Raw genomic sequence first — 17,910 nt, 5'->3', positions numbered from 1 at the left:
TTGCGAATAGATCTATTTTTGGAACACCCCATTTTAGGGTTAGATGTTTGAAGATCTCGTTGTTCAGGCACCATTCGTTCTGGTTGATGGTCTTCTTGCTTAGGTAGTCTGCTACCGTGTTTTCTTCTCCTTTCAGATGGACTGCAGATAGGGATAATATGTTCTGTTCTGACCAACTGAAGATCTTTTCTGATAGAAGAAGAAGATCCAAATTCCTTGTGCCCCCCTGGTGGCGTAGATATGCTACTGTGGTGACATTGTCTGAGTATATTCTTAAATGATGGGATTTCATTAAATCTCCGCTGACTTTCATGGCTTCCCACACTGCTCTCAACTCCCGGTAATTGGAAGAACGTTTTTGTATGGATAGAGGCCATTTCCCTTGAAGAAGGGATCCTTCGAAATTTGCCCCCCATCCAGACCGGCTTGCATCTGTCTGGAGTGACCACAAGGGCAATGGGTGCCAGGCTATCCCTTTTTGTAGGTTCTCTTGATGTGTCCACCAGGCTAAAGCGTCTTTGACCTTTGCAGGAATCTCTATCTTCCAATCTAGATGAGTCGGATCTTTGTCCCATACTGATAGGAGCCAACTTTGTAATCTGCGGGTATGAAACTGACTCCACTGTACTGCTTGGATACATGCCGTCAGTTGGCCTAATAACTTCATCACATCTCTTATGGAACAGTTGACTCTGTTCTGAAATAATTCTACTTCTTGACAAAGTTTTGATACTTTTTCCTGAGGAAGGAAGGACATCTGGAGTGATGAATTTAGAGAAATCCCCAGGAACGTAATAACCCTGCTGGGATTCAGATTTGATTTTTCCCAATTTATGATCCAACCCAACTGTTTGAGGGTGGTAATTGTGAAATCTCTGTGATGTATTAGCTCTTGTTCGGATCTTGCCACAATTAGTAGATCGTCCAGATATGGGATTATGATTATCCTTTTTGTTCTTAAGAAGGCAACTATTTCGATGATAATCTTCGAGAATGTCCTGGGAGCTGAGGATATTCCGAAGGGAAGTGCCTTGTACTGGAAATGACTTATGATGCCTTCTGGGTTGAGGACCGCAACCTTGAGAAATTTTTGGGATGCTCGATGTATTGGCACGTGATAATAGGCATCCTGCAAGTCGATTGTGCACATGAAGGCCTCTGGGGGAATCTGGGTGATCGCCGAGTTCACAGTCTCCATTTTGAATTTCCTGTATAGGATGTATTGATTCAGGTCTTTCAGGTTGCATATCATCCTGAATGTCCCGTTGTTTTTTTTTATTAGGAATAATAGGGAATAATGACCTTCCCATATCTCTGATTCTGGAACCGGAATGATGACATCCAGATTCAATAACTTCTGAATTTCCGACCATAACTGAAGAGCAAGCTCTGGAGACGGTTGTCTGGTGAGGAAGAATCTTTGGGGAGGAAGAGATGTAATCTCCAGCCTGTATCCATCTTCCAACATCGATAAAATCCATGGATTCTGTGTAATTTTTATCCAATGTTGGTGAAATTTCAGGAGTCTTCCCCCCACTCTGGCGTCATTTCCTAAATGATGGGGTGGTGTTGCTGGAACTAAGGAGGAACCCCCTTCCTCTACCCCCCTTTGGGTAGCTCCATTTCCCCTGCTTTCCTTTCCCTCTATAGGGAAATCTCTTTTCTTTTTGGTCCCGAAAGGGCTGCTTCTTCTGAGTTGTTTTTGCCTCCGGAAAGCCCTTCTTCCTATCGGCTGCCTTTTCAAGAATGGTATCTAATTCCTGTCCAAATAGGTATTCCCCTTGGAATGGAAGGCCACACAGTTTAGATTTTGACCTGAAGTCTCCTGTCCACTGTCTTAGCCACAGTGTTCTCCTTGCCGAATTGGAAAGTGCTCCTTCTTTGGCGCTAAACCTTACACCTTCCGCTGAGGCGTCCGCAACAAAGGCTGCTGCTGATTTAAGTACAGGAATTGTTTCTAAGAGAATTTCTCTCGGTGTTCCATCCTTGATGTGATTTTCTAGCTCAGATAGCCAGTAAAAAAGGGTACGAGAGACTGACGTAGTGGCGATGTTCGATTTAAGATTCCACATAGACGTTTCCCATGTCTTTTTCAGCAGGCTGTCTGCTTTGCGGTCCATGGGATCTTTGAGCTGAATAGAGTCTTCAAAGGGGAGATCGGTCTTTTTCGCAATTTTTGTGACCTGGACATCTACCTTAGGAAAGGAATTCCAGATCTTTGATTCTTCTTCCCCAAAGGATAGACGACTCTTAAACTCTCTTGATATAGAAATTCTATTTTCTGGTTCTCTCTATTCCTCAAGGATTAGATCCTTCAGGGTCTTATTGATCGGAAAGACGCGTCTCTTTTTAGCCTTAAGGATCCCAAAAAGCTCATCCTGAATAGATGTTGGTTCTTCAACCTCTTCAATCTTTAGGGTGTCTCTCATGGCTTTTAATAGAGGATCTAAATCCTCGGACATAAACAGGTATTTGGATTCCATTTTTACTGCTGATGTAGATGGAATTGAATCTAAATCTAAGGAGTCCTTGACCGAACCCTCTAGTGATTCTATATCGGACTCTGATTGATATTCAACTCTCTGTCTTTTTTGTACAGGTTCCTGAGGTATTAGGTTAGCTAGAGATGAAGCTAACGAACACTGAACCTCCCCTTTTATAAAAGTCCTCATTTCGTCCATAAAGGATGACTTTTCCTCTTTCAAGAGGCTATCAATACAGTCCTTGCAAACTGCTTTTTTATAATCGTTAGACAATTTGTAAAAGCACATGTTGCATCGACGGGAGGTAATTTTTCTTTTCCCTGCATCTTTGGGGGGTGGATCCTTAGATTCTCTATGCTTCTCCTTCTCTTTCGGTTCCTACCAACAGAGAAGGAGAACAGTGTTACTATCTAAGAATAGAATACTAAATCTTTAGGCATAAATAAATTTGTGTATGTTAGGATATGACCCACAGTAACACTTAGATACCCCGAAACCACTCACAGGAGCTATAGGCGGGGGATCTATAGACACAGCATCCATAGTACAAGATTCCACGTTGCCAATGGTAAAAAACGGCACCTATGTGTACACATATATATATTAGCATATTTCAAATAAACGTTATATATATATATATATATATATATATTGGACTGCTGTTCATACTTGCCTTGGACACACAAGATCGTGAGGTAATTTTGGCCCAATATGGTGGTGCCTGAAAAATATACAGCCATATATAATACTTTGTATATTAAATGTCTCAGGCCGAGTTTACAATGAAAATACCTTAATAGACCGCAGTGGAGGATATGGTGCGCCGGAATACAGGAGCATTAGACCTCAGATCATTGTGCGTCCCCGCCAGCTTTAAATCTTACCGCTCCACGCGCCTGTTTCCGGACCGTGCGACAGATTACCTCACTTCCGGTGCGCCACCGGAAGTTGTCACTGGCGGCCGTGTCAGGCACGCCGCCGCCATTTTGTTGAAGTCCGGGTGTCGTTAACCTCACGGGGTCGCGGACAGAGCCGGAACTACCGGCCCCAACATGCCGACAAGGGAAGGGTCGTATGCACCGATCGCTGTCCTGGACCGGAGGGGTAAGAGGAGGATCCCCGCGCCACACATGCTCCCCTCTCACTGTCCCTCTTGGATGGAAGGATCAGAGGAGAGATCTTCTCTACAACCTGCCCTATGTAGGGACAGGAAGACACTGGAGTATGGATGCCGGGGGTGGGGTATTTAACTTCTCTGCTTCCTGTCCCTACAGAGGTCAAGGGGTCATCCTCCAAGTGGGGCCGTCATGGGGGACGCAATGGAAACAGAGGGTAAAGGAGGGATGAACTTTGAGGAGGGGGGGGGGGTAACATAAATTCTATCCTGTAACCAGATTCCATAATGGTCAGCACCCAAGGATTCGTAGTGATCTTTGTCCATTGGGATAGGAACCCCAGAAGACGCCCCCCCACCTTGGCGTCATTGTTTCTTGTTTCCTGAGCCATCTGGGGGGTTGGAGAACAGGAAACCCCTTCCCCTTCCTCCTTTAGGGTAACTCCATCGCCCCGGTTTACCTTTTCCACGGTAAGCCTCTCTGGTGTTTCTAAAAGGACGAAAAGGAGTCTTTTTGGGGATTGTTTTACTCTCCGGAAATACCCTCTTCCTGTCAGACGCTTTCTCTAATATGGTGTCCAGTTCAGGCCCAAAGACGAAGGCTCCTGAGAAAGGAATACTGCACAACTTCGATTTTGAGCGTATGTCTCCACTCCATTGCTTTAGCCACAGGGCCCTTCTAGTGGCATTGGTAAGGGCTCCCTCTTTAGCAGCGAAGCGTATCCCTTCTGCTGACGCATCTGCCAGAAAGGCTGTAGCAGATCTTAATAATGGTATACTCTCAAGTAAGGCGTGTCTGGGAGTGCCCTCCTGGATATGGGATTCCAACTTCCCCAGCCAAAAAAAGAGTGTTCTTGCCACTGAGGTGGCGGCTAAATTCGACTTGAGACTTAACATAGACGTTTCCCACGCCTTCTTCAGCAGGGCTTCTGATTTTCTATCCATTGGGTCCCTGAGTTGTGCAGAATCTTCAAAGGGAAGATCCATTTTCTTTGAGACTTTGGATATCTGCACGTCCACTTTAGGAAATGAGTCCCAATCTTTTGATTCTTCTTGATCAAAGACTAACCGCTTCCTAAAGTTCTTAGAAATTGCGATCTTCCTCTCGGGATCTTTCCATTCTTCACTGATTAACCCTCTCAGGGTATCATTAAGTGGGAAGACACGATGTTTCTTAGCTTTAAGACCACCGAATAGTTCATCCTCAAGAGATAAGGGAGGTACCTCGTCTTCTAGGTTCAGTGTATCACGCATAGCTTTTAAGAGATCGTCCAGATCATCATTCTGAAATAAGTAACGGGAGCTTGTTGCTTGTTCGTGATCCTGATGTTCCTGATCTTCAACCATAGAGCAGGATGGAGAATCTGAGATGCAGCCCTCTTCCTCCTCAGATGAGGAGACTGATACGGGTCTTGCCCTTTTTTGCGGGGGGGCTCCATGAGTGGCGGCTGCAACCGAAGAACCCACTTTTTCTTCTATAAAGGTTTTTAATTCATCCATAAAGGACATTTTTTCTTCCCGCATGAAAGCCTCAATACAGGTTCTGCAAATAGGTTTCTTATAACCTTCAGATAGAGTGTGAAGGCACATATTACATTTTTTAACAGGGATTTTACTTTTCTCAGGTTTCTCTCTACTAGACTTCTCGGATTTGACCGATTTATCTTCTTTGCCTTTCCCCTTAGACCCTTGCTCCTAGGGGAAGAAGGCAAAGAAATAATGACTTGGTGTTCTTTTTCCAAACACAAAAAGATATAACCTGCCATACAGCACCACTCACGTGAACTGGGGGGTGGAGTAGGCCCAAATCTGCCTCATCAGCCATTTTTTGTCTGGGACGGCCAACACCTCGAATCGATGTCAGACCTCGGATCAACTGACTACCCGCTTTAGAGGATTTAAATACCTTTATGGGGAGCCCATCCCCCTTGCAGGTGGCCACCTCCGTGATCCGCGCTGTCCGAGTGTGTATCCTGGACGACACGCGGTAACTTCTGGTTGCGACCGGAAGTCGTCATCAGCCACGAGCGATTTCTGGGAAACGTAGTTTCTCACGTCCGCGCGAGGGCCCCGACATGCCAGGCCGCCGGAGAGGACGAGAAACTGGATCGATGCCGGATCCAGGGAGGGCCCGCACCGCCGAGCCAACCGAGGACCGTCCGGAGGGGAACTTAGACCGAAGTCAGCGTAACCCCAGGTAAGACATTTAAGATTGCCTATGTATCTTATACACATTTTTTTAGATACCGTTCCCCCCCCCCACTAGGAAGAGAGAGACCCTCTCTTGACCTGACCCCTGTAGGGACAGGAAGACACTGACGGGAGGATGAGGGGGGGGGGGAGGCTTTTAACCTCTCTGCTTCCTGTCCCTACAGAGGTCAAGGGTCATCCTCCAAGTGGGCCGTCATGGGGGACGTTATGGAAATAGTGGCTAATGTATTGCATAATTTTAAGATTAAGAAATATATAAAAAATATTTTTTTTTTATTGAAATGGTGGTAGGTTTCCTTAATTTACAGTGTTTTTAATGTAAACTGTTCAATGGATGCCACACAGATGTAAGAAAAAAAAAAAAATCCAGGTGCAAGTAAGTTATTGAAATAAACAAAGTTGAAGTAAAATCAAAAGGATAAAATTTATTTTGAAACTGTCCCAATGGATCCTCCACAAAATATTAGAAAAAAAACAAATTAAAATTACTCATAAATAAAAAATACGGTGTGTGAGAGAATTCTTATTAGAAATGGAATAAAGAGCAAAAATGTATTCCCTTCTATGGCAGTGTATCATGGGGAGATGCTGGAGCGTTAGAAGGCCTGCGGTATTTACACTGAATCCATACACGATACATTGTAAGCTGTTTGCCGCGGTTCACTTGAAGCCTTCGATCCACTGTATTTTGCACTCTCTCCAAACCAGCAGAAGTAAACAAATGCCCAAGTTCATCTGCAAAGAAAGTTAATGCACTATATTTAGTCATAAGCCAATAGGGAACAACATCATAGTTTCAGAAAGATGTAGCAGTACAGTATCCGGTAACTGAGTTGTGTACTACGTGATAGAGTCATATGGCTGCAATCAATGTGTATTTTAGAACATTGCTGGTCCATAGTCTACTAGATGGTTTAGCTTCACTGTAGTAGAGGGAACAAAGGATTTCTAACAACGGTTCCTGCTCTATACATGGGATCAGAACAAACCACTGTTTTTAACCAATTGATCACCTATTTTATACTTTAAAGTATCTGAACACACTGCAGATTGTGATGCGGAAATGTAAAATATGCGTTTCAGTGCGTTTTTCCATTGAGATTTGTGTTGTGCATCCACAACATTGAGATTTGTGTTGGTTTTGATCCATATAAACACCTTTTTTCACTTGATCCGATGTCAATTCCGATAAAAATCAGTATCAATCTACTTGGCAAATTCACACAAAATATACAACAAACTGATACCCCAACTTTATTCTAGGAAGGGGGGGGGGGAAATAACATGTTGCTTATTTGCTGTGGATTAAAAAAAAAAAAAAAATGCAGCGGAAGGGCTCATCCACGTTGTGTGTACTGGATTGCTATCAAAACTAAGACACAACTCTAAGGCTGTTGATTTGCAAATCTGCAGGTTACACTTTTAGTTGAAACTTTAATTTACCCATGAACAAAGCATTTTGCACAAATATGCACAGTTTTCATTTGGGATATTCTCTCTTTTTTTTTAATTTTTAAATCCCTTAGTAAAGTGTTTATTGGGAAATAGTAGACTGCAGCATCTAAGAGGTTTAAGAGCTAGAATCACGGTTAAATCCAATATTAGATTTTGGAGTTGCATGTTAAAAATGGCACCAGGGGATGGCGTATGGAGGGTTCAATACCCCACCCTGGGTTTCTCAATCTGTGGGTAATATATGATGTTACTTTGCCAGTACACCTTCCCCTGCCTGGTCTATGTGTCTGCAGCATGTTGTATCCAATAAGATATCCATCTTATATGGTTAAACAAGTCCTCTCACAATGTACATTTAATAGCAAGCTGCTTTTGTGAATAGAACAGAAATTTTTTTTCAAAATGAAGCCTGATGCCTTTAGGTCCAACTTAAAGACTTGCCTTGTGTAAAGAAGTAGACTCTTGTCCCATCCCCTCGGACATAGAAGTTTTCGGAAAGACAGCGTCCTACAACATCAAAAAAACCGTTTACTCACAACAAGACCCTTCGGCAATAAGGCCATTACAGTAAGGATTTGTGTCCCACTGTATAACTATAATGGGCTCAAAATTCTTACGAAGTGGTCCCTGCAGACCATTTGGAAAGGTCAGGGTACCACAGTCAAGTCAAATGTATATTTTGACAGAGTGGATTATAATCAGTTTCCTGTAACAAAAGGACATTGACCCCATTGTTCTTGAAAGTGGAAGCCTTCATTTCATAGGCAAGGCAGGTAGGGAACCACAAGATGTCTTTCATTTTGTCCCCTGATTTTCCAGGGCAGAGGGGGGTTGAAAGCATTTAAAGAAACATTCTGCATCTTCTCTGTGTGTACATCTAACAAATAAATGAAGCCTACAAAAGGTGAAATGCACATCTAAGGTCCACTCTATCCCCACCCGATTTCTGACCAGCTCTTACTTCTTTCCCGGCTGGATAACTTTTAATCACCATCAGTGAATGTTCATTCTCTTTTGAAATATATGCCTCTGTGAGTACATGGGGTGTGGGGGTTCTTTTACACACCTGGTGTATTTGGGTTTCGAAAAATACGATAGTCTCATTTTCTGGGGTGAACCTACACTTCACTGTTTGCCATCACTTCACTGCCCTAGAGCAGTGATGGCGAACCTTTTAGACACGGAGTGCCCAGACTACAACCAAAATCCACTTATTTATCCCAAAGTGTCAACATTTAAGTATAATTTAAGCAGTAATTTCTTGCTGTTATAGCTTTCAGTATCCTAAGAACACCAACACAGTAGAAAGAAAGGGTGAAAAATTCCCCTGAATAGGAAAAATTTTCAGGCCTGGAGCTGAAGCTACAATAATATTCCAGATAAACACCCCCCCCTCCCATTCCTCCTGTAGTCTTGGGCCGCACTGTCTCTTTAAGATAGCACTGAGCACAGAAAGTCCTGGGAATCCATGAAGATCCCTTGTGTTCTCTTTGGAGATGGCCTGGGTGCCCACAGACAGGACTCCGAGTGCCACCTCTGGCACCCGTGCCATAGGTTCGCCACCACTGCCCTAGAGCCTTCAGGCTCTTCAGAATAATTATAAAGTTGATTTAGAAGGAAGGAGGTCATCGATAACAAATATAAGAAGATCACCACAGTCAGTCACACTGCCTAGATCTATGAGCAAGTGGTTTATCCATGCTTGATTTTGAGGGTAGATTTCCTTTAAGGGTAAGGCAGAATAACAAGATGGTACCTTTTTTAAAGCGTAGTTGAGCCATGTCATACCGGCCATAGTCCCGCAAGAGGATGCAACCACCAGGCTTTAGCAGCTTACTGAGACGTGTAATGGCTTCTTGCATCCTATAAAAGCAATGATCGGGTTAAATGCAAGTGAAACCTGGAAGGCATAGCAATTCTTTACCATTAGGGTTCGCTTTAGGAGCTCTACTTATAGCTAGAAAAAAAGAGCCAATGGTGCACAACTAATGTACAAGAGGTAATTTGTAGAAGTTATCTTATTTTTTTGTACAGTACTTGCACATTACAAAGTTAGTGATCAGCATCACACGAGTGCAGGTTCAGCACAAAACCTGTGACTGCAGTTGTTAATATCCATTTCATGTCCTCATGCTGGAATAAGCTCCAAATCTTACGGGTCACCTACTTGCTTGGCAGGATTGCAGAAAGCACGAAGATCATGACAATGACATCCAGGCTCTCCTCAGGAATAGGATAAGAGGAATTCTCATCTGACAGGTCGTGGACAAAGGCAAAGCAGCGTGACGGGTCGTAATTAGGGCTACTCTATATAAGAGGGGAAAAAAAAAAAAAAAAAAAAGATGGTAATAAGAATGCCAAAAGATGAGCGTGCCTCATACAACTAAGCCTTTTAAGTTTTTGAATTTCCTTTTTTTAACTCCCTGCATTCCAAAAACCTATTTTTTAGATATTAAATATCACTTTTTGACATTCTCACAGGTTGTGCTCATTGATGGATGTTGGCAAGAAAGACCTACAGTATCTTATTGTGAGACATCTTATCCGTCCATCCCTATTGCCGGTAACATTTGTTGATCCAGTACCATAGAGTAGAGTGGACGAACCATAATTTCTTAATTTTGCAGAGAATGTATTCAGGCATATCCCCCCCCCCCCACACACACACAAAAAAAATGCTTGGAAATGAAGAGATGTCCGACTGCAGCCTACTGCTGATAACACAGGTTTTTTTTTTTCTTTTTTAAAGAGGAGTAAACCTGCCTCAGATGCATTACAGCTGGTTAAATTGGTATTCACATGAAGACGAGAGACTCTTAAATAGACTAAGGATAACAAAATAAAACAATTATCTTATTTATTGTTATTAACAAAAATACAGCATTTCACAGATATAATTGCAACCGGTCTATTTCGGTTCTTCAGGGTCGGACAGATTCTTCTCATGAATAGATTCTCCCGTCTCACACCGCAGTGTATCACAAAAAACAAAACACACACATACTTCCTGCTGGCAAACAGTGTGAGGAGAGTACATCTACAAGCTACCGGCAAGATCAGATCTTTATTTCAGTGGAAGGAGGCATTTAGCAAAGAGGTCTATGTGTGTGATATAGCTGAATTAGCAGTGCTGGAGAATGTCATTTTGTGGGATCTCATGTCTGGTCTCTGGTCTCTCTTTTTCTAGGTGTCAGATACTAGGGAATGTTCAGAAGCTAAATAAAAGGTGTAGATAAACCTGTACCCTGATAACCTAAGCACATAGTCAGTACATCATGAAGAGTCTGTTTAGAGAACCCCCGCCCACACACTGGAATTTTACACTGATCATCACCAAGTTATAGGAGCTAAGACAGCAATAAAACTGAGTAAAATTGTAAATTAAGGGGGTAAAATGATGTTTGTGTTGACATCACTAGGGGGTTAAATTTTGAGAACTTTCCTTCATTGGCAAACCCTTTTAAGTTCCACCAAGTTACACAGAATTATGGTAAATTATAGGTTTATTAGTATCCACACAAATTACTAAGAAGGATTACCGTATAGACAAAAAGTGTGCTGAAAAACCTCAACTTGGCTTATACACTAGTCAATTAAAAAAAAAACCAAAAAACACTTTTATACACTCACCCTCTGGCGGCCCCAATGCTCAGTGTGGCTCCTTTTCTGTCTTCCCCGCGGCTCCTCTTCTGTCTTTGTTAACAGCCGGCATAGACATGGCCATGTCATCTGATGGCCGGCGCATACTATGACGTCAGCAGCGGCCGCGTAGTAGTATGCGCCTGTCGGCAGAGCGCTTGGCCGCGTCTGCCGGCTGTTACAGAAGACGAGCCGCACTGAGAATAGGGGCTTCTGGAGGGTGTGTGTATAAGTGTATTTCTTTTTCAGTGCGGGCTGGGCTGGCTGTATACTACATGGGGGCTGGGCTGGCTGTGACCAATGCATTTCCCACCCTCGGCTGATACTCGAGTCAATAGGTTTTCCCAGTTTTTGGTGGTTAAAATAGGGGCCTCGGCTTATACTCCAGTATACATGGTATTTGGCTATCCCAGGCTTGGGGTCAGAATGGGGTGAAGTCTAGCTTGGGGTTAGATGGGGCTTGAAAACTATTAAAAACATTGGCACAGGAGGAGGTTGGGGGATTGTTCTGTACGTTTATTTAAAAACAGGCTATTAATTTCTTTTTAAAAAGATTCAAAACACATTTTTTGGTTGGTAATAAGATTAATATTCACTACATGCAGATACAGGATGCATACGTGAAGACTCAAAATTAATTTTGTTTGTTGGTGCACTTGAACACTTCTGTAGATTGTAATTTTACCCAACCAATTAAAGAAAATTCTTTAATTCTCTAAAAGTATATAAGATTGTAATTCAAGAAAATCCACAACATATTGAGTCATGAGGAAAAACACCATATACTGCAATGTAGTAGTATTGGAGTATATAGTAGGAACAAGGAGACTAATCAGGTTAAAGTATCCTAGAGGGTCCAAGTAAAAAAAAAAAAAAAAAAGTAAATTAAAACAAAAAAAATTTTAATCACCCACTTTTCCCTAGTAAAACACATATACATATATACATATATACATATATACATATATATACACATATATACATACACATATATACATACACATATATACATACACATATATACATACACATATATACATACACATATATACATACACATATATACATACATATATACATATATATATACATATATACATACACATATATACATACACATATATACATATATATATACATATATATATACACATATATATACACATATATATATACACATATATATACACATATATATATACATATATATATACATATATATATACATATATATATACATATATATATACATATATATATACATATATATATATATATATACACGTAGTGAAGAGGCAGCACTCAATGAGTGCTGCCTCTTCACTACGTATATCAAGGACCCACGCCAAGGGATCATCGGCTGTTGCACCAACTACTAATTACTGGCTTGTGCTGCTTTGGACTTTGCATTATATATATATATATATATATAGTAAAGTAATCCAAGAGAGACTTACCTTTACAATCTCCACTGCAGTGGAAGAAAAATCACAGCAGTATACAAACAAGCCGGGGTCACTGTAGATAGAAACAGACATTACTACCTGCCGCCGATTTATATGTATATACGTCCATCTATTCTGCAGTGGGAGCAGTCTTACTATACAAGCTATACATGATGTGGCCTCAAGGTGCACAAGAGGAACAGCATCTGCCGTGACTAAATATTCACAGTAAGCTTATTTGGAACGGTAACTTTATGTAAAATACGTAATTAATTCCGCTGTCCCATGTTCAGAATGAAGTAGACACGGAACAGGGTTGTTGTACAGGCTGGAGGCGGTCTGCTTGTCTGTGTTTTCAATATCTCATGTTGTCCAGTATCTGCTTTCTTCCCCTTCCCAGTTATCTACTTAGTGTCCCAGAAGGGAGAGATCATAAATAGAAAAACAGAGATGACAATAACACAGGTCTATTCAGAGGTTACTCCACTTTCTATGCCACCTCTTTATAAGTATGAGATTGCAACATTATTTCCGCTTAAATCTTTTGCCTTCATAAATGAAAAAAAAAAATTAAGTTTTATAAATATTCCTCTGGCTATTGAGACCCATCTTTTCCACCTGTGAAAGTGGAATAGATTTATATAGCGCACAGATTACGCAGCGCTTTTTGCTTGCCAAAACATGCTACATCCTTAGAAGCAGACTAAGCTGTAAGATGTACTGCTATATAATATACGTAATAAATTACTTACTTATTGGTCTGTAAAATGGGAAATACTGTATTTCCTACACCACATCCAACCTAAAAATCAGAAAAAAAATGGAAATCGTGCTATAGCATACATTTTGATGATGGAACTTCTGCTGTCATAACAGAAGTAATAACATACGAGTGGAATAGATGAGCACAACTGGCTGTTATCACCAGCAGACTAATGTTGCACAATGGAGTGTATCAGAAGATGGCACAATCATCAAGGATGGAGATGCAGTGATCTATGCAGTGTGACCACTGAAGTATAGTATGGCTCATTAATCTGATGCTGATAAGGATCTAGATATAATAGCCCATGAATAGTTATCTCTATAGCAGCCTCACTTATGTAGCAGCAAGGCAGGTGTAGGGTTAGGGTAGTTACCTCTAATATGCGATAAGTGGCTGAAGATCCTGGATCCTTACTCTCATCACCTCGGTCCATGTTTGAGTCCTGTATTTGTTCTCGGTCTATATCTGACTGACCCATGTGCTTGGAAGACAGTTCAGGGAACTCTGTAAACAGCCATTGTCGGTCTTTGAAGAATTTATTTTCATGTATAGTGTAGAAGTCATCCCAGTAATTGCTAGCCTTAGTTTCATATTCCTCTGAAACAAAAGACAGACAGCATTGCTAAAATATATTCTTATATTAGCTTCTATGTTACTAAGGAGGCAACAACATGTAGCCAACTAATAAACGGAGAATCGTATCTCACGGTGCAATGGACCATTTGTATCACTAAAAGGATTGATTTGTGTCTGGTGTCAAAACAAGGATGAAAGCAAGTGGACCACTTAAAGGAAACCTACCACTTGTAGTGGCAGGTTTCCGATGGCAATACCGAGCACCAGCTCAGGGTGAGCTCGTGCCGGAGCTTATTTTAGTTAGTGTTTTAAACCGCGGTATCGCGGTTTAAAACACTTTTTAAACTGTATAGCCGGCGCAGGCAGGTACGCGCTCGGCGCTTACCATGCGCGCGGCTCTCATTCACTTCCTATGTAGCCGCGCGAACGGTAAGCGCCGAGCGCGTACCTGCCTGCGCCGGCTATAAAGTTTAAAAAGTGTTTTAAACCGCGATACCGCGGTTTAAAACACTAACTAAAATAAGCTCCGGCACCAGCTCACCCTGAGCTGGTGCCCGGTATTGCCATCGGAAACCTGCCACTTCAAGTGGTAGGTTTCCTTTAAAGCAGTGCAATAGCCACAGGGTCTCCACTGCTTTTACAGCTGCAACTTGGTCTCTCGGTCCATGACTAGAGACAACTCTGCTAATGCACTATAGATACCACAGATTCCTCAAATACCATGGTCTAATTTATAAGGCTTGTCCAGAAGTTGAATAACATGGCTGCTTTCTTCCAAAGTTCTTTTCTTGACCATAAGTATTACATTGTAATTGAAACAAAACTCCATTTCATCTGTACACAAAGAGTATGTAAAGTATGTAAGCACCTGGTGGCAGGGCTCGGTCTGACGCATATGCGCTTCCAGTGAAATCCTTAATGCCGAGGCCCTTTTTCATTTTTGTGTTTCCATTTTTTTTTTTTTTTTTTTAAATCTATAACTTTTGTTTTGGCTCATTTTCGGCAAAACAAAATTGAACTTCATAGTGACGGTATTAAAAATATTCCATGCCGTGTACTGGGAAGCAGGAAAAAAAAAATCCAAATGCAGTGAAAATGGTGAAAAAAAAATGCATTTGCGCAATTTTCTAGTGGCCTTCGATTTTAAGTCTTTCACTATGCGCGCTAAATGACATGTGTACTTGATTCTTGGGGTCGGTGGGATACCAAATTTACATAGCATAAAACAAAAGCGGCTCATGGCTTGCTTTGCGTTTCTAAATGCATTGAAAGCGCCGCATGGGACCGTACCTTCAACCACAGTACTGACCCAAACCAATGTCAAGTGTGGCACAGATTTTAGAAGAAGATATAAATGTTTTTTCATCCTCTGGACAATCCCTTTCACCACAGTATATGAAGACTGCTTTACTTTCTTAGATAGTGAAAGTCAATGTCTCTCATATGTGAAGTATGTGCCAGCAGCCAGCAGAATATTTCATGGTACCATTAAGAACAATTTGCCTTGCAGAAAACGAGCCCCAATATGGATCTAAAATCTAAAAAAAAAAGCTGTGTCTTTTGCAAGGCAAGAAAAGAAACTCAAATAAATGCAAAAACCGAAAAGGGCTACGGTACTAAGGGGTTAATATGCAGAAGGATCTATTAGTCACATCTCTGGATGTGAAACCCATGCACCATACATACCTTATTAAATAAATCTGAACACCAGCTCAGAAGATTGCAATATCCTAAAAGCTCACACAGAACCAGTTCCTGTTATCTTACCTTGCTGTTCTGGTGGAAGCGGCTGGGAACTGTTTTCAAGCACTTTTTTGCGTGCTGCGGATTCTTGCTCCTCAGACCACTGTACGTTGTCCCTATAACAAGATCACTTTTGAAAAATGTGCAACAAAATTCATGCAATGATAGATGAGGACAAATATGAAACAATCAGGGCTTCGAAGAATTCCAACTCCTCAATTTCCCTAGCGCTGACTCCAATTCCACTAAAATAGTCACTTGGTGCTTCACTACTCAGGATGTGCATAAACACAATTTATCACAACCTGTACGCAGGTCACATTCAGCCTTGTAGTCTGCACCCTACAGACAGACAATTGATGGAAGCATTCTTTGGTGCAGGAGTACAGGTAGCAGTGAGTGCAGCCAGTCCTCACTCCTCCTCTCCATGTTCTGACACCTGATGCTGCCGATGACAGGACCCAGACCAGAGCGGCACAGGACCCAGCCGTGGTAAGCTGTACTGTACGGTACTGCTCCCAGGTCCTCTTCTGCTCTCTGGGTCCAGATGCCAGGTTATAAAACCAGCAATGGACACAGAACGGAGCAGAGCGGAACATGGAGGAGAGAAGAAGCTGCAAAGTGGTGCAGAATAGGAGCCATAAAAGGAGAGGATGTATCTCTTGTCTACTCTGGGGGTATCCCGATTATTATCCGAGTTTCACTAGATGCAGTATGTGGTGTGGTATTTATAATTTTTGGGGGACATTTTGTGCTGTGGCAGTTGGGGCATCTCTGGTACTGGGATGGCCCTTTAAAGTTGAGCAGTATGACACGACGTCAGGAACCTGGGATAACAAAATGCCCATTCCCAGTTAAATAGGCATTTTGAGTTAAAATCCACAGGCGGTAAGTGGCCTTACAGCTGGGCTACAGATGAGCCGCTATACAAAACCACCTATAGACGTGCAATAACTGCAACAAGAGAACCAGCCACTTATCGCCCCTCTATATGACGCCATCATGATTACCCCCATCTTACCAGGCATTGTGCTGGAACACCTGGCCCGGATCTCTCAGGTGCCGGTTACCGAACTGCGGCCTTCTCCCCTCCATTCCGGAAGCGGATGTAGTACCGGTTACCGGGGAGACAAGGAACGCTCTTGTGTAGGACCAACCAGCTGCCGGCAAGAGGCGGGGCCAATAAAGTGCAAGCCAATCGATGAGCGGGATACGCCCCAACAGCGGGCGGAAGTGTTTGGAGCGCACACGTGTGAGGAGAGAGATCATGGGCGGAGTCTGTACAGTGCGGTTCTGTGAGGAGAAAAAATATCAGCGGGGTTTATGCAGTGCGGTTCTGAGGAGATTGGCGGATAACGCACTGCATTGTGAAAAAAATACTTTCACTTGTAAAATATTTTCAGAGCTATTTTCCTAGGAAATCCTCCATTCAGACCAATGGAAAGATTCTCTGAAGAGGACATACGATTAGTTATAATTGGGGCAATCAGATTCCATGCACAATTTTTATTCTCCCAAGAGCTGAATATAAGGTGCAGATGACCTCTGCAGACACATCCGCAGATACATGGACTGGCTTGAGGTTATACCAGTGTTAGTTTTAGGAACAGCACACAATTATACACTTCCAATTCTGGACTCTTTGGAGAGTTCAGTGAAAATGTACTTGTATATGAGAAGTGCAATGGCAGCACAGAACCTGTACCAGTTGTGATCAGTCATTACCTGTTAATGTAGTAAATATGACATGCTGCAGAGACTGCCTATTGTAGAGTATCAGATTCTTCCTCGAGCTTCCATAATTCAGCAGACACCATAGTGATGTATAGTCTCACAGGAACAGGCGGAGACTGGAGATGTCAAGATGGAGTGGGAGGGGACATGGCTGACGTCGCCCTGCAGCTGATACATTTCATCACCGCTGTTTTTGAAGCAAAAGTAGTTGTGGTTCATACGGCCGGTGACACACGTGGCGTTTCTGCATCCTTGAAAAAACTATCATATTTGCTTTTTCAATGGGTTTTAGTTTAAAGTGTCTTATTTTGATGTTTTCTACTCTGCATTTTTTTGTCTGCGTTTTTTGAGGTGCATTTTTATTGCGTTTTTGAAAATGCATGATTCTGTGGTCTGCGTTTGAAAATGCATGTGATTACATGCTTAAACAGCCAGGAGAAGATACGTTTTTACAAATTGGAAACAATATTGCCTGCAATTATCACACATCAAGCATTGTGTTTTTGAACGCAATAAAAATGCCACGTGTGTCACCGGCCTAATGGGAGAGATCATATAATTGAGAGGTACTACTCTATCAATGTATTTTTCTAAGGGTGCAGTCACACGTGCAGTCACACATGCGTTTTTGAGAAACGAATCATTTTTTCACCCATTTTAATTAAGATAATTGGCAAAACCGGTCAAAAACGGATGCGTTTTCAAAAAAAGGCTTGCGTTTTTTAACAGACTGCTTAAAAACTG

At 42.0% G+C, this 17,910-nt stretch overlaps 1 protein-coding gene across 1 annotated transcript; it reads right to left on the bottom strand.

The window, feature by feature from the left end:
- Nucleotides 1–6,213: 6,213 nt before the first annotated feature.
- Nucleotides 6,214–17,292, bottom strand: METTL2A (methyltransferase 2A, tRNA N3-cytidine). The gene is made up of 10 exons (XM_072111143.1): nucleotides 17,158–17,292; nucleotides 16,454–16,725; nucleotides 15,457–15,548; nucleotides 13,487–13,710; nucleotides 13,100–13,149; nucleotides 12,360–12,420; nucleotides 9,431–9,570; nucleotides 9,020–9,126; nucleotides 7,705–7,770; nucleotides 6,214–6,543 (listed from the first exon to the last, which is right to left on the bottom strand). Exons 2-10 carry the CDS (start codon nucleotides 16,699–16,701, stop codon nucleotides 6,371–6,373), a joined length of 1,161 nt encoding a protein of 386 aa, XP_071967244.1. The 5' UTR covers nucleotides 16,702–16,725; nucleotides 17,158–17,292; the 3' UTR covers nucleotides 6,214–6,370.
- Nucleotides 17,293–17,910: the final 618 nt, after the last annotated feature.

The sequence above is a fragment of the Engystomops pustulosus genome, chromosome 6, assembly GCF_040894005.1.
Source record: "Engystomops pustulosus chromosome 6, aEngPut4.maternal, whole genome shotgun sequence".
Taxonomy (NCBI): Eukaryota; Metazoa; Chordata; class Amphibia; order Anura; family Leptodactylidae; genus Engystomops; species Engystomops pustulosus.
The sequence above is the reverse complement of the archived record's forward strand: the minus strand, read 5'-3'. Positions and strand labels throughout refer to the sequence as shown.

What these genes read in the sequence shown, in the direction of transcription:
- METTL2A (XM_072111143.1), bottom strand. Translation starts at nt 16,701, where the DNA reads ATGATCTCTCTCCTCACACGTGTGCGCTCCAAACACTTCCGCCCGCTG. An exon ending in GCTTCCACCAGAACAGCAAG is followed by an intron (nt 13,711 to 15,456) that starts GTAAGATAACAG and finishes CTTTTGTTTCAG; the next exon opens with AGGAATATGAAACTAAGGCT. An exon ending in CTGCAGTGGAGATTGTAAAG is followed by an intron (nt 9,571 to 12,359) that starts GTAAGTCTCTCT and finishes CCTCTTATATAG; the next exon opens with AGTAGCCCTAATTACGACCC.